Below are 17,856 nucleotides of genomic sequence, written 5' to 3'. Positions count from 1 at the left end.
ATTTAAGACTTTATTTAAATAATTTAAGACTGCTCTTATGAGGACACTCGACAAAACGGACACTTCGCATAATTTGTGTGTTGTGGTTTGTTCAAGCCCGAAAGAGAACTCGATATTGACACACGTCTTTTCTGTGGGTCGTGTGTGTGTGTGTAATAGGCAGGAATTACAGCGTGGTCTCTTGTCGTTATCTTCCATTTTCAAAACAAGCTGGCTATTAGCTATTATTCGCTTGATTTGGTAATGGGCCTACGCTACAATACGTTTAGAGCGGCCGCTACTGGATGAGATGGCAAACAATAAAATAAAAAGCAAACGGTAGACTGTAACACCTTTGACTATTAATATTGCTATTAACTAATTAATATTGCTAAAGAATATTAACGTAGCTATCCTAACCTTATTCAACTACATACCTTCCTCAATATTAACGTAGCTGACCTACTTTATTAAAGTGCGCCTGAGTGACTGTTCGTTTTGTCGTCAGAGAATGTGGAAGTTATCAGAACACGTCTTTCTACTTAGTGATAAGAGAATGTAGCCTACAGTATGTTTAATGCCTTAAACGTAGAAAAGGTCTGTTTGTGATTAGCCCATTTATAACTATCTAATAGTGTTGTCACGGTACCAAAATTTCTGTATTCTGTACCAATACCAATGAAGATCAGGCATGAAAACAGGTCAGGGGTAAAAAAGGTGAGAAGGCGGCATACCCAGCCCCCCCCCCCCCCAAATAAATGTAATGAGTGAGTAACGCGTGACAGTTAACACGAACAGATGAAATTAGTACAAATTTGTCATTTATTAATAGAATTGAACTATACTCCACAGTGATGAACACCCCCCCAAAAAACATGTAAGCTGCATTGACATAGTATTAGGCTACCAGTGTTTTGCACAGGATTTTTGGATCACTGTGATGGACTCATTTTGGACTCATTTATGTGATGGACTCATTTTGGACTCATTTATATGACACTTTATTCATCACGAGAACAGCTCGTTCAGCTCGTCATACGTCGTCCTTTCAGTTTCGGTTTTCAATCGATCAAGTTTTTTCACGTTCTCTCGATAAACCACCCCTTTCAATCCAATCGAAATTATTTGTAATAGAGCTGACACTGTGAGTTTTTAACGGGTAATGTTAAAGCCCTACTTGTTATTAATGTTTTTATGAAATATCTCTAGTGAATGCATTATCATATCACCGTATTATTTACCGCCATGCGAGCCACAAATTAAAGCTTGGCGAGCCACTTGAGGCTCGCGAGCCGCGCAATGAATAACACTGCACTAACTGTTACTTGTTTCCTGCTCGCTCAGCGCTCACGGCGCCCGCGCCCGCTCGCGATATTATCTCGCCCACTTCTATGTCAAAATGTAAAAATAATGACATTGGCAACATCGCTGTCTGTATCTGACAGGACAGTTAACATTGTAAGCTAACTTACCTCAGGCTTGCTTTCCGACGTGCGGTTCTATGTTCGGCAGTGTGTCCAGTTGTCAGACTCGCGGTGTAAAAGACTTTGAAAACATTTCTGCCCGTTACTCTGACTCGTATTGGCTGTCATGTTTCGGCATTAGGAATGATGATTGTTTTTTAAAGCTGCGAAGTTTATGGTAACTTTATAGGGGATAAATGCTGGCCTCGACCTCGACCCCCCCCCCCCACCCCCATTCAATATTTTCTCATCGGATCTGCACAAATCACGTAGGTGACCCTTTTAGGTTTTAAAACGGCGAATTTCGCCGAAAGGTGAGGAGTTTTCATGCCTGGAAGATGCACGGTTCTGAGTACCAATTTCGCGGTTCGTACCGCTTTCTCCTTTCCACAAGCACTTGCTCTCCCGTGGCGTCTGTCGTTGCTATGCAACCACGAACAGAGGCCGCCTGGAAAAAGCGAGCGCCGCATTGCCTACGTTTGAAATAATGAATTTGCATGCACAAAAAACGCCCTATGTGAACGGCCCCTTATGGCAATGTGACATTAACCTAATCGAAAATATTTCCATATGTGGCTCTTTCCTCCTTTCTTGTCAACAATTGGATTCAGAGCCACCGCATTAGCAGCGCCGCCGGTCGCCATGTCTCAATGTTTTTAGTTGTGTAAGTGAATGAAGTGAATGTCGTGATATTTCTGATCATGTGAAGATTTTGCAGCGGCGCTCAATACATTGTAGGGTAAACACTGCTGTTTTGTTTTCTTTGTTACCACATTACAACGTTTTGTTGTTATTATGAGTTTACACTTTACAATTATACCCTCTAAATTGTTTCAAATGATGTATTTCTCTTGTCTTTTATGACCAGAAACAACAGAGTATAGGAAGTTGTTTCTGTTATTATTAGGAAAAAATGCAAGTGTAGGTAATTAATGAGAAACACTGATTGTTTTATTGATTTTTGTTCATTTTAAACCAAAAACTCTTCAGTATATTACAGCTTTAAAGCAAATATTATCTGGATGACTTTCCATGAATTGGGTGCAAAATTGAGCCTAAAATTTAATTTTCTTTTACTTTTGGTTTTCAACGAATCATACTTTGATTTATACAAAGTTTATACTGATGGCAACCATCAGGAAGTCTGACTAAATATTTGTCTGAACTATTTTATTTTACCTTTATTTATATCTGGTTCTAGCCTGGGTTTCCCCATGCTGCCTTTTGTGCAGCGCGATTTTATTCACGCTGCTAGGCAGCCTGGATTCCATGGACCAGATTTTCGCCTCAGCGAGGGGACCAATCACAGAACGGGGAGGGAGTAGCAACACGATGACGACGTCTATGCGACACACCGAAGCAGTTTGTTTATATCTATGGATCCAACATGGCAACAGACGCGAAGTTACCTTTCGATGCAGCCTTAGATAGTGTTCTAAGTAGTTTAGTCGCTGAACGCCATCGTGTACACACAAATCTCTGACCCATCGTCTTCTTCCTCATCAAATTTCTGTCGCTCTACATACGTCATCTGGTATAATTGAAACTATTGGCTATGAGCTATGTACAGGCGCATTTGATAGACATTTGTAGTGCCCAATAAATGGCTCTGGGCATTCGTAAACCACGCCTCAAATACGAGAAAATTAACATGTGGTTCCCAGACCACGTCTCAATGAGATGAGGTCTGACGTTAGCCAGGCTAATCTGATTCACAATTTTTGCAAATTCTTTGTGAAAAAACTATTTTTACCCTGACGTGTAAAATGTAGGTAATCAAACACTCAATAGTTCTCATAAACATACCAAATTCAAATGAATGCATCAACATGTTCATAATTGCTTCTATTATGTCAGAGTTCAAATGTAATTTTCCTTTCACATTTCTCTCTTTTTATGCTTTACTGAAAAGCAAACTTTTGAAACTTTATTTATTTTTTTACCTTCATTTTTAGACCTGAAAGAAGAGAACAAGGAGATTGAAGAACTGATTGAAGCGGGAGAGAAACATCAAGTCAAAACTGAAGAAAAATCCTTAAGTCCCTCACTGAAAAAAAAAGCCAAAATATGTTTCACTTGCCCACAGTGTGGAAAGAGTTTCTCATGCGAGCACAATCTTAATCTTCACATCAAATTTCATCGTGGAGGGAAGCCTTATGCATGTGATCAGTGTGATAAGATTTTCACAATAAAAGGAAACCTTGACGAACACATGAAAATCCACACTGGGGAAAAGACGTATACATGTTCTCAATGTGGGAAGAGTTTTGCACAAAAAGAAAATCTTGAGGAACACAGGAAAATACACATTGTAGCGAAGCCGTACACATGTGATCAATGTGGGAGAAGTTTCCCATATCAAGGAAACCTTAACGATCACATGAGGATCCACACTGGAGAGAAGCCGTATTCATGTGATCAGTGTGGGAAGAGTTTCGCACAAAAAGGAAATCTTAATGAACACATGAAAATTCACTCCGGAGAAAAGCCATACAAATGTGATCAATGCGGGAAAAGTTTTACACAAAAAGCACCCCTCAACGAACACATGAAAATTCATACTGGAGAGAAGCCGCACACATGTGATCAGTGTGGGAAGAGTTTCACACAAAAAGGAGCCCTTATTGAACACATGAAAATCCACACTGGAAATAAACCGCACACATGTGATCAATGTGGGAAAAGTTTCACTCGAAAAGTAGCCCTTAGTGAACACATGAGGATCCACACTGGAGAGAAGCCGTACACATGTGATCAATGTGGGAAGAGTTTCATAAAATCAAGTGTTTTTAAAGTACATCTGCTTTCTCATTCTAGAGAAAGACTATATAACTGTGACCAATGCAGTAAAACATTTTTTAGGGCAGATTTCCTGAAGGATCACCTGAAAGTTCATACAAAGGAGAAGCCTTACGTCTGTTACTTGTGTGGAAAGAGTTTTAGGCAGATGGGCGCATTAAAATTACACCAGAAAAGACACAGCGGTGTGAAGGATCATATTTGTTCTGTGTGTGGGAAGCGTTTTTTTACAGATGGTACACTGAAAGTGCACCAGGCAGTTCACACTACAGAAACACCTTACAAGTGTTCATACTGCGACAAGAGATTCAAACGGTCAATGTATCTGAAAATACATGAGAGGATTCACACTGGAGAGAAACCACATGCATGTGATCAGTGTGGGAGGAGCTTCAGACTAAAAGGAACCCTTAAAGAACACATGCAAATCCACACTGGGGAGAAGCCATACACATGTAATCAGTGCGGGAAGAGTTTTGCACAAAAAGGAAACCTTAACGTACACATGAAAATCCACACTGGAGCAAAGCCGTACACATGTGATCAGTGTGGGAGGAGTTTCACACATAAAGGAAACCTTAACGTACACATGACAATCCACAGTGCAGCAAAGCCACACACGTGTGATCAATGTGGGAAGAGTTTCAAAAAATCAAGTGTTTTTAAATTACATCTGCGTACTCATTCTGGAGAAAGACTGTTTAACTGTGACCAGTGTGGTAAACATTTCTTTAGGACTAATTCCCTAAAGAACCACCTGAAAGTTCATTCAAATGAGAAGCCTTATGTGTGTTCTTTGTGTGGAAAGAGTTTTGGTGAGATGAATGGTTTGAAATTACACCAGAAAAGACACAGTGGTGTGAAGGATCATGTTTGCCCGGAGTGTGGCAAGACTTTTTTTACAGATGGAGAACTGAAAGTGCATCAGACAGTTCACACTAGAGAACAACCTTATAAGTGTTCACTTTGTGATAAGAGATTCAAACGGTCAGTATATCTGAAAATACATGTGAGGATCCACACTGGAGAGAAGCCGTATCACTGCCATTCATGTGGAAAGAGTTTCACTCAATTAACTTCTCTAATCTTTCATAAAAAAAAGTGCCTGTCTTAAAATACAGTCGACTTTATCTTGATTTTCACAGATTAGTCATTAGGCTTTGATCAATTATTCAGCTTTTCCAGTTAGCTGAAATATTGAGTTATATATGCTAGAACGTTCTGTACGTATGATGTCAACGGATTACCCATTTGATTATATGTACTAGTGTTTCTGTGTCTTTAGTCAGTTCGAGGCTGGATCCTCTTACTCATTTTCTACGGCCTTTGGAAGTGTGAAGAACTTTGTCTTCAGTAAACTCTCTGTCAACTTCAGCTTTGACTCCTGGTCTTCATTGAGCAGTTTGGTCTCTTTATGTGGTTTAACTGTAATTCCCCTAGAAAGTACATTAATGATCATCCCAAATCATGGTCATGGCAAGCAAAGCTGTTTTGGTTAAGGCATTAAATCAAACATATTTTTTAAATCTCTGAATTGTTTGTTTTTAGAGACAATTCATAATAATCTCAGACGGAACTATAAAAATGAGCTGAATTTTGTAAGACCCGTCATTGTTATGATTCAGACTGACTAAACTTGCTTCTATCACTAAACAGACAGTAGTGTACAGAGAAAGAGCATCTGTTCTTTACCACTTTGTGGTGATTTGGAAAACGTCCATACCGGTTCTTTCCTAATGGGCGGAAACCAATGAGGAAGTTCAGAGGAAATTTAATATAAAAGAGAGAGAAACGGAAGAGGGCGGGAGAAAAAAAAAGGTTAGGTTTTCCAAGTGGGACATACGCTACATGAAGGCAGTCACTACTATCCGTTGCTGAAAACTCTGTGCATGCGCTGACTGGTTGCGACCGGCAAGTGACGGAGGACATGAGCTCTGCGTGGTTCGCCTGTCTGGTGCAACATAATCCAGCCTGGTTCGCCTGCATCAGGTATTAGTCTTGATGTCCATCATCTTTTAACCCCACGTCAAGTCTCCAAACTCTTTCCAAGGCTCTGAATTTGCAGTGGTGTGGCCACTACGCATCAATTCAAATGGCACTTTGTTGGGTAGAAGAAGTGATGCTAAATAAGGTTGTGATTTGTTCGGATTCAATGGCATCACTTCCCAACCTACAAACATTTCATACAACTTCATAGAAATAATGAACGTATTGTATAAATTAAGACAAGCTGGAATAATAGTTCATTTTGTTTGGGTACTAGGACTTGTTGATACCAGGAAATTAAAAATCTAATAAAAATGGCTACAGTGTATTACAGTTTCATTAAGTAAATACAGGTAGACATTTTTATAATATACAAAACAGTGCAAGACAAAGTACTTTGTCAACGTACACCGTTTGTAACACAATAACACAATAACCATAACCCATTGGTCATTATAAACGTGGGATTATGAATTATATTGAGAACGTCATACATAGAAAACATGCCGTAGTGTACCCTGAGTGTAAAAATAGCTGTATTCATCGTGAAGTGTGTAAGCGATTTGCAAAGATTAATATAAAGATTAATATAAAGCTTAATAAAACGTTACACTCACTTCAGTTCTTCTGGAGGTGCAGCAGGAACACGAAGTTGGTACCGATCCTTTTTTCAGGAGCAGCTTCTTAGCAAAACCAGCTTTTTACTGATCCTCGTTTGTAAAGCAGTCTGGTGAAATGATTCGCGCAAACATGAAAGCATTGACGTTGATCGTGGGGTATATTCCCTTAGAAAACAAACTCAGCCACTGCGTCTTCAGCGGTTCAGATTTAGGAACATCAAAATGACTGCTGTGTTCCTTATTACGCCCAAGAACAGAACACCACAATCGCTTAGAAGCCATTCTGCTCATAGACAGTGCTCCAGCTATCAACAATGACGCGCCGGTCCGCGCGGGCTATGATTGACAGCTCGCTCACGAGCGAGGGCGGGGCTGTGTTGAAACGCTCCTGTCAATCAACAATCGTGGGAGGGGCGTCGATTTTGTGATTTTATTACCTTTCTGGTAATACATATGATATGGTACAACTACAGTGCACTGCAAATAGTAAATATAAGATAAAGTGAGAAGTAATTGTAAATAGTTTAGTGTATAGTCAATAAAATAAACAAACAGTATACAGCAAATAAAATAGTAATGAATAGGTTAATTATATAAGTATAATAATATATTGATAATAGCATATAGTTTATGTATAATACTATAATAACAGCAATAGAATATGAAATATCAATTATAGAATATAGACAATAAAAAACTAATAAGTTAAATAGTGACTAGTGAGAATAGTACAATAATTTAACAGCATAAAATAGATTTATCGCAAGTGGTATAATATTATTATAACAATAATAATAATAACAGCAAAAACAATGTAATATCAATAGCAGAATAATGTAGACAATAATAAAAAAGTAAATGAAATAGTGACTAGTACCCGAAACAAGTACTTGTAATAAAAGTTGGTTTTAAGAAAATATAGATGAATATTTAGATCTCAGGACATTTACTTTATAATATAAAATATATTATAGCTATAAGCTATAATATAAATAATTTCAACTCATGTTTCAACTTTCACGGCTAAGTTAACTAGCGACATTTAGCGATTTTATTCTGACTGACTCCAGTGGCCAAGTAACGTTACTATTAGTATATAATGACCAAATACAACCAGAAACAAATGTTCAGTCTTGCTTGTGAAAGGTAATTTCCCGCGACCTGTTTTCAATTGTGCGGGCGACATGTACAGCCCCAAGTAGCACACAAGCAGGCATTTTTCTCAATTCCCGTTATGAGACATATGGGAAAGTTGCCCTCCACAATATGGCGGCGCCGTTTACGTACGATCCAGCGGCCAATAGGACGTCTATGTATTTATTATGTCTTTGGATCTCATCATGTACACCTATACTGAAATCACTTCACTCTCAAGCACAGGAGGGGGCGCCTAAATGGTATGAACCTAAAAAGCTGGTATGTGACCCACCAGTAAGAAGATGTATCGTCGCTCGCCAAACTCTTCTGACTGAGAGCTGTGAAAATTTTATTCTTCGCATATTGTGAGTAATAATACTAATACAGGGCAGTTTTATACTCTTTTAGCAGCACCCTGACTCAAATAATCCCTTTCTACCTCAAACACTAGGTCAGATCTCTGCTGTTGATTCTGTAAAGTTGGTTTCATGAGTCTCACTATTAACAGCTGCTGGAAAATCTCTATGCCAATTCTTCATAGTCTAACATCATAACTAACATGGCCTACCGGTTACTTACTCTGAACAGTTTCTCTGGCACCTGAAGATGCCCGTGATTTTTCATTTTAATCATTTAATTTATTTATTTAAATTTGGCAGAAAATGCCTTCCAATAGTATATTTGTTATTGTTTATTATAAACGTATTTCCAATCACCATCCAAAATGTGTGTATATGATGTAGCCAAAATCACAACCTCATTCTATTTCACCAGGAAAAAAGTATCCACAGGTCAAGCTAACAGTGCTATGGAAACAACCTAAAAGCTGTACTTTTAATCACGGGAAAGGTACAGATGTAAACAAACACAACCGATTACATAGGACGGGTACATGTCCCCTGTTGTTTCCCAACTTTCCAACCATTATGTGCTCCACACTCCAATCCATTAGGTGGCGGGAATGCACCATTTAAGTTGGTGTGCCAGCCGCCATAAAACACCAGAAGAAAAAGAAGTAGTAGACGAGTACGAGGACGTAATCGCTGAAATAGCGGGGCTCTGTACGCTTTATTTACTGTATGTTGTTATAATTCAAAAATATAGTCGAAGAGTTACTGACAAATACTTCATATTGAGCCTGTGAGTAGCCGCGCGGGACCCTTTAAATCTACCAACAAAGGTAAACGTGAATCTCTATATAAATATGAAGTAAGTTTGATAAAGGAAATATTGAAATATAAGTTAGCTCTGTCGCGCTCTTCATTTTAAAGGTGTGTAACGATCTAATTCCTTCATTGCTATGAATGTACTTTATTTGAAAATCGAACTATAGAGTCATATTGACCTATTATGCTGCTGTACGGAAGTTATAACTGTAACGTTAACGGTTAATTTCTGTAACAGAAAGGAAGTGGAAAAAACTCTGAAGATGAATGTCATTTGTATTTGTTTTGGATGTATTAGTGATGGTTTATTTTGAGTATTATTGAGAAATTTACTTGAGAAAATTATTGAGAAATTTGATTAGATTGTGAGCAAAAATACTATAAAGCAGTTTTATACTCTTTTAGCAGCATACATCCTGACTCAAATAATGTTTCTACCACAAACACATATCAATAGTTTCTGTTTTCACCTCATTCATTATCCTGATGACTTCATAGCACATGTGCCATTTAAAGCTCATTTCATCTGTGTCAAAAGAGAGAGGCAAACTACCATCACCACTTTTGATATCTACTAGATACACATTTCTTAAGAGCATTTATTTTGTTATAGTCTGTGACTGACTGATTCCTCATTTTCACATCATTTTCACATCAATTCAATAATTTATTTTTGATTTTTGCAGATCTGCTTCTGTCACACATCAATTCACCGTCAGTGAAGCTCCTCCTACAGGACATTACCAATAAATGCAGCATAAGAGTGATGAAGACAGAGTTGAACAGTGAGAACATGAATGATCCAGAATCCTGCAGAATAAAACATGAAGATACCGAAGAACAAAGAGGTTGGTGTTTATTCTTGATTCTTCATTAATGATGCTGAAGGTCATTAAGATTATAAACTTTATCAGTTAATCAGTGGTAATGGTAAATATATGTTTTGGTTGTTGTTAGAGTCATAAGAGCTGTGAAATAACATAGTTAAAGTAGCAAATAATATATGGGACACGTTCCATGATCTGGATACAAAATGGAGCCTGAAACTAAATTTTCTTTTTTTTGGACTATTCGACTATTTTTGTTTTCAACAATTAGTCAAGTGACCTTTCAAGTCACCTTTATTTCTATAGCACCTTATACAATAAAGATTATTATTATTTTTACTGTCCTTAACTCGGAATTCCTGAAAGTGAGACTAGGCTGGTTAGCTGGCTTGTTTCTTCTTGCTGGTAGATCAGACAAACCCAGACTGATGATTCATTTTTGGGCGAACTAACCCTTTATATTCGTTCTTTGTTTTAAACAGTTTGAAATAAGGTTAGATAGTTAACTCATCCAGTCAGGCTCTACTGATAAGAGTTTTACATGGGGAGATTGAAATTTCTTTGTGTGCCTGAAGTGCAGGGCAGAATTTGACAATTTAAGCGCAACAAACTGTGAAAAAGAACTCAATTCAGTAACATGCAAGAACAGAATTGAGTTATTTTACATCTTATTGCGCTTAAATAGTCAAATACTGCCCTGCACCTCAGGCACACAAATAAATTCCAATCTCTCCATGTGAGACTCTTATCAGTAGAGCCCTGAAAAAGTTTAAACTGGCAAGGTTTAAAATGCATGAATAAAAGAACTTTGTGATGATGCAACACTGCAACTGGTTTATCTGTCTACTGGTATATTGCCCACCCATATTCACTGGAATAATTAAACATTTTCATGAAAATAACAAACAAAACCGAAAATACAAAATTGCTTTAGTGTTCATTTCGCATGGCATGTTATCAGAATGTCGTAGAAAGTCTTCTCCATTAAAAAAAAAATAAATCTCTCGAGTCAGGAAGTCAAAATCAGACATTATTGTTTGAGACAACAAAGCAATGCAACTCACAATCGCATTTGCAACTCACATTTTCATACAGTTTTAAACAATGATCTCATCATCACGTTTTTTCTCCTTTTCTTCTTGGAATCTCTCCAATACTCCCACCTAATTGTTTCTAGGGCTGGAACAAATGATTATTTTTTCCATCTATAAATCTATTGATTATTTTGGGGGATTTACAGCAGCAACTGCTTACGAGTGTGAATCGTGAAATGTTTTGTTTATTCAGGAGATTAAAGTAGCATAGCAGCAGTGTCAAACATGGCAATTTCCATATAACCGTGATGTTTTACCACTATCGACAGGGTCTAGCTAAATAATAAATAAATGAGTTCAATCAAGTAACGAGTTCCTCCATTAGATATTTTAAATTAGTGTTAAATGCTTTGCAACTGGTTGCTGAGAGTACGTTTGGGCCCTGAGTTCGCAGCCATGGCAGCTCGTACAACTGGTGATGTGTAAAATTTCACTGTAATAGTCCAAATACGTACGCTGCCATCTCCTAGCTTTGAGGTAAGAGACCCAGGATTTTTTTTTCTTTGCTTGTGCTGCTGTGGTCTGCCATTTCAGTTTTACAGAACGTGCAGAGCAGCCATCATTGGGGAACATAAATAGCATGACGAATCGACACATTTCATGAAAATTTACTAATTTACGTGATCGATTACGCCGACGCGTCATTCCAGCCCTAATTGTTTCATTACTCTTCTGATTTTTTTTTTATGTTGGCATCCTGCCAGTCAGTTTATTATAAATATATATATATATATATATATATATATATATATATATATATATATATATATATATATATATATATTTGTGCTTTCAGCAATTTGCAATAAAAGAGACTGATAAAGATTAGTACATGGATGAATCTTTGAGTAAATAGTGGACTTACAATGTCTACATTCAACAAAATATGCTTGTTTTAAAGGTGCCGTAGAATGGATTATTTTATTATTTTATAATGTTTCCTGGGGTGCCCTTATAATGTTAGTATGTTTATTAGATCAAAATTTGTTTTAATTTAGAAATAAAAGGCATATTTCCTAGCCTGATTTCATACCCTGATCTGGACACTCTGTTTGAAGGGGCGTGTCTGCTGTGAGACTTCAGTGTAAACGCCCACTGCTGTGATTGGCTGACATGCTTGCATATGAAATATCTGGCATTACATGTAGAGCTATCTGGAAAACATTTAATATTACAGCGATTATAAGTTTTTACTATTACAGCTATCGGGATTAACGAATCATGATAAGTTTTTTAAGTATTTAGATCTATTCCAGCATTGAGCAGATGACAGCCTGTCGGTCGCGTGAATGAAGATCTTATCACTGCAACGCGATTTACTGATGCATAAACAGTGTTGAACGACTTTGAGAGAAAGATTATCTGTCTGGACTTGAACAATTACACATCAGAAATTCACATAACCCACTGGTTCTCCAGAGGCTCGGATGAAGGAGCTAAAAAAATATTTTTGTGTTCATTTGTAGTTACATCCAAACACTGAACAACTGCCATGCTTTGTTCGCTCGTCTGCAAGCCACGATGTCTCTCGAGGAAAAAACAATATCGCGCTGGATCTAGATAACACAGTGTAAATTATCGTTAATAAAATCACTACTTACCGCTTGCGGGAATATAACGTTATTTGAAATTGCCCCCTTCGTCCGTTTGAGACGCCGAGAGAAGCCTGCTTGATATTGTTCCAGGTTAGAAAAACAGTCCGCAGTGAAATGGGCAGAGCAACTAACAACTTTGAATTAAACTGTAGCGGTATCCGATTATAGATAGATTATAGATAGATTATAGATAGATCTGCCATTTTCTCTATGATCCTCGCTTGTTTCTTCACCTGCAGAACTTCCGATGATTCGGCTGTGCAGTTTCGCCTGGCACTGAGCATGGGCTGGCTTATGCAAATTTTTAGAGGCGTACATATTAATGATCCCAACTGTTGCGTCACAGTTGGTGTTATGTGGAGATTCGCCTGTTTTTCAGGGGTGTTTTTCAAAAACGAGATTTAAATAAGAAAGAGAAAACTATGGTGTTTGAGACTCACTGTATGTCATGTCCATGTACTGAACTCTTGTTATTTAACTATGCCAAGATAAATTCAATTTCACATTCTAGGGCACCTTTAAGCAAACACAAAAAAAACTTTTTTTTTTTTTTGTGAAACATTGTAACTAGTGTACCTGCAGTGTCCTAGATTGGCCTACAGCCAAGTTGGGCCTACAGTAGCTCTAACACTTTCAATGCATAAATATAGCTGCAAGCAGTGATGACAGGCCCAAGCCCAGCCGCCGCCACCCCGGTGGCTTAAAGGTCACTGTAAGTTCCAGGTAATGTTAAAGGTCACTTTGAAATGAGTGAGAAGTTATTTGCAGCTCAAAATTTTGTAATTCCATAAGTAGTCATCTTAAGTTAAAAAAAAATATTTTTTTATTAACCTTATTGTTTAGCTAATTATATAAAACTTCCTTTAGTTCAAACAGTAGAGCATTGGTGCTTGTAACGCCAAAGTCATGGGTTCGATTCCCAGGGACAACAAGAACTGATAAGAATGTAAATGTGTTCCTTGAAATGCAGTGTAAGTCACTTTAGATAAAAGCGTCTGCCAAATGCGTAAATGTAAAATTATGTTGTCAGTGCACTACAAATAAACTGGTTCTTGCCTGTATTTTGTCCCTCAAAATCAATGTATTCAGAAGTTATAACACACTTCCAGTTTCCCTTTTTGCGCCATAAGTTTGAGAGACCACGGCCAAACCATTTGAGTGTTTACAAATCCCCTCACAATTTAGCATGCTCAAATTCTTTTCTTCATGCTGACTGAGTTTGGTGGCGATCGGATAAATCCCCTAGGAGGAGTATATCAAATAGTTTTTCAAACAACTCATAATAGCCAACTTCCTTTTGGGCTGGTGTATGAATTAGAGCATGAAAGTTGTTCGGTCTGACGAGATCTATAACTGTAGATCTAGTTTGGTTACTGTAAGTGAAAAGGGATGCATTACAGAGCCCCTAAAATACAACCATATAAAACTGTCAGCTGCAGAGCAGAGCCACCCGCGATCCCTGTGACCCTACATAGGACAAGCAGTTTGGAAACTGGATGGATATTTGATTTAAAGAAAAATGCTTAAATAATGGGAAACAAGATAAATGCATCAAGATAATCGTTGTATAGCAGTTCTCTTCTTTCTACTATTACATCAGGGTTCACTTTTACTGGATGTCCTTTCCCTTCACATTTCTCTCGTTGATCTTTTTTTTTATGATTTACTGGAAATTAAACCTTTTTTACTTTAATTTTAGACCTGATGGAAGACAACGAGGAGAGTGAAGAACTGAGTGAAGTGGAGGAAAAACATCATCATGTCAAAACTGGAGAAAAATCTTCGAGTTGCTCTCTGGGTGAAAGTAATTTATTGAAAAGAAGAGCCAAACAAACTTTAACCTGCCCTCAGTGTGGAATGAGTTTCCCATCCAAACAAAGTCTTACGCTTCACATGAAAATCCACACTGGAGAGAAACCACACACATGTGATCAGTGTGGGAAGAGTTTCACACAAAAAGCAGGCCTTAAGGAACACATGAAAATCCACACTGGAGAGAAGCCATACACATGTGATCAGTGTGGGAAGAGTTTCAGAAAGTCAGACTCTTTTAAATTACATCTGCGTTATCATTCTGGAAAAAGACCGTTTATCTGTGATCAGTGTGGTAAAACATTTTTTAGGGGAGATGCCCTGAAGAACCACATGAAAGTTCACACAAAAGAGAAGAATCATGTGTGTTCTTTGTGTGGAAAGAGTTTTAGTGAGCTGGCTACTTTAAAAATACATCAGAAAAGACACAGTGGTGTGAAGAATTATATGTGCTTTGATTGTGGGAACACCTTTTTTGATGATGCTCAACTGAAACGACACCAGAGGATCCACACTGGAGAAAAACCTTACAAGTGTTCACACTGCGACAAGAGATTCCGTCAGTCAGAACATCTGAAAACACACGAGAGAGTCCACACTGGAGAGAAACCCTTCACATGTGATCAGTGTGGGAAGAGTTTTGCACGAAAAGGACACCTTAAGGGTCACATGAAAACCCACACCAGAAAGCCGTATCACTGCCCTCCGTGTGGGAAAAGTTTCGCTTCTTCGTCTTCTTTACGCAATCATACAAAAAACAAATGTCTAAAATCAAAGTAAGCAGTTCATCTTCAGATCCACTCCAGCACTTTGAAGTGTGACGCTGCATCCTCACCAAATGTGACACAATGCATCAAACAATCTATTGTATAAATCTGTGTTGGTGAGACGTGATGACTCAAGAGTGACGGGTTTTTTGCAATGGTTTGAGATTTTCTCTGATAATTGCCTTTGAAAATTTTATGATATTCAGAAGAGCACTTGCATTGGGGAAATGTTAATTTTGCCTCTTTTATTTGGGGTTGGTTGGGGGAATAATCACTGGAGTGCAGTGCAATATTGGAGTTTCACTGGTTTATCGCCTTTTTTGTTAGCGAGGGCATAGTTGATATTTGTTGAACATATATGTCTATTTTTAGAATGTAGTATATTATTCTGTATACAATTGACAGTAATATTTTTCTATAAAGTCCTGGTGGTGTTTTACCCTCTGTCCTCCATATATGTCTGATTAAACCTTTTTAAGGACAAATTTGGGTTAGATACAATACCATGTTTGGGCATTGCTATAATTATCTGCACTGTTATACTGTTAGAACCTGTAGAAATGACGTCAACAGATTATTCATCTGATTATAAGTAACTGTGTTTCTGTCTCCTAAGTTTGAGGCTGGATCCTCAAACACATTTTATACAGCATTTGGAAATGTTGAGAACATGTCTTCAGTCAACTGATTTGACTCCTGGTCTTCATTAAGCATGTTGGTTTCTTTATAGGGTCTAACTTTATGGGGTTTACCTACAGCAGGGGTGGGGAACGTTGATCCTGGAGGGCCATTGTCCTGCAGAGTTTAGCTCCAACCCTAATCAAACACACCTGAAGCTAATCAATGTCTTCATTATTACTGAAGTTGCAGGCAGCCAAATGTTTTTTTCAGGGTTGGAGCTAAACTCTGCAGGACAATGGCCCTCCAGGATCAACGTTCCCCACCCCTGACCTACAGTTTTGTATATTTTTCAAGTAATCACTGATTAAATGTGTTGCTTATTTTATCAGCAACTTTTGTCAACACTAACTGCACCATGGTATTGTGGCAGAAATGTGGGATATACTTATATAATTGTATTATATTATTAATATAAGTAATGGAATATAATTACAGTATTTTTTTGTAATTAAGCTATAGCATTTCTGCATTTATACTAAATGTATTTTGGCTACTATTTTTTATACAAATACCATAGAAACCTGCATTGTTTGTACTGTGGTTATCAATCTAAATATATGATTCTGTCGATAACCAATGGTTAATTTTAATAAATTCAAACAGTCATAATATTTAAATTTTACCTTATAAAAATAATGTCAAAATTTTTACAGATGTTAATGTTTTTATTAATGAACATACTTTTATATACTTTGAGGAGCCACGCGGGACCTTTTAACGAGAATGAACCTCATTGGTTCTTGCAGAAGCTCAAATGTGCTGCAGAACTTTTTGAAGCGTCAAACTGGTAGTTGCATAGCTGTCAATGGAAAATACAGAACTGGCTCAGATTTTATTGAAAAATATCTTCTTTTGTGTTCTAAAGATGAATGAAAGTCTTATGGGTTTGGAACAATTTTTGTTCATTTCATTGATTTTTGGGTGAACTAGCCTATCCATTTAATATCTTTTTAGTCCATACTTTACACACAGGCCCGGAGTGGGTAATCGGGAGAATCGGGAGTATTCCCGGTGGGCCGCTTCACTTTTGGGCCGGTCGAGGAATTTTTTTTATTATTATTTTTACATTTCAATGTCACATTAGTTACATTAGGATACACACGTTCCGCATTCTGCCACCACAGCGCGCAACTCAGCATGGGTTGTACCATGTGAGGGAGTTCTCCCCTCCCCTCCTATAGAAATGGTTGGGTCCATAGCCCGTCTTTTCAAAACGTTTTCTCAGGGAGGCTACCGCGGCTCCGCCGGCGCCTACTGATAGCTGGGCCGGCCGTAACGGTACGCGTCAGGGAGGATGGATGGGAGGAAGAGGCCAGGAGGTAGGCTATGGAAGCTTTGTTTCCGCCACAGAATAAAACATTTTAAAAGATAATTGCGACTTTTTATCTCGAGTTTACATCTCGCAATTCTGACTTTTTTTCTCAGAATTGCGAGATATAAAGTCAGAATTGCCTGAAATAAAGTCGCAATTGCGTGTTAAAAAGTCAGAATTGTGAGATATTAAGTCAGAATTGCCTGAAATAAAGTTGCAATTGCGTGTTATAAAGAATTGTGAGATATAGAGTCAGAATTGCGTGATATAAAGTCGCAATTGCTTCTTATAAAGTCAGAATTGCAAGATATAAAATCAGAACTGCCTGAAATAAAGTCGCAATTGCTTATAAAGTCAGAACTGCAAGATATAGAGTCAGAATTGTGTGATATAAAGTCATAAAACGTGTTATAAAGTCACAATTGCGAAATATAAAGTCAGAATTGTGTGATATAAAGTCGCAATTGCTTATAAAGTCAGAACTGCCAGATATAGAGTCAGAATTGTGTGATATAAAATCATAAAACGTGTTATAAAGTCAGAATTGCAAATTATAAAGTCAGAATTGTGTGAAATAAAGTCGCAATTACTTATAAAGTCAGAACTGCAAGATATAAA

At 37.6% G+C, this 17,856-nt stretch overlaps 1 protein-coding gene across 7 annotated transcripts in view; it reads left to right on the top strand.

Annotated features, from left to right (window-relative positions):
• Window positions 1–15,942, top strand: part of LOC308702542 (uncharacterized protein) — a 32,427-nt gene extending 16,485 nt beyond the window's left edge. For 2 of the 7 annotated variants that reach the window (XM_081385473.1, XM_081385471.1), the window contains 2 exons: window positions 9,837–9,998; window positions 14,366–15,927. In XM_081385473.1, coding sequence (XP_081241599.1) covers window positions 9,917–9,998; window positions 14,366–15,258 — 975 coding nt within the window. In that variant the 5' untranslated portion in view covers window positions 9,837–9,916 and the 3' untranslated portion in view covers window positions 15,259–15,927. Of the gene's footprint in view, window positions 1–3,397; window positions 5,615–8,978; window positions 9,165–9,836; window positions 9,999–14,365 lie in introns of those variants that run through there. The other 5 variants (XM_081385470.1, XM_081385469.1, XM_081385472.1 and 2 more) reach the window with 4 other exon arrangements.
• Window positions 15,943–17,856: the final 1,914 nt, after the last annotated feature.

The sequence above is a fragment of the Scardinius erythrophthalmus genome, assembly GCF_964197995.2.
Source record: "Scardinius erythrophthalmus genome assembly, chromosome: 14".
NCBI classification, from domain to species: domain Eukaryota; kingdom Metazoa; phylum Chordata; class Actinopteri; order Cypriniformes; family Leuciscidae; genus Scardinius; species Scardinius erythrophthalmus.
The sequence above is the reverse complement of the archived record's forward strand: the minus strand, read 5'-3'. Positions and strand labels throughout refer to the sequence as shown.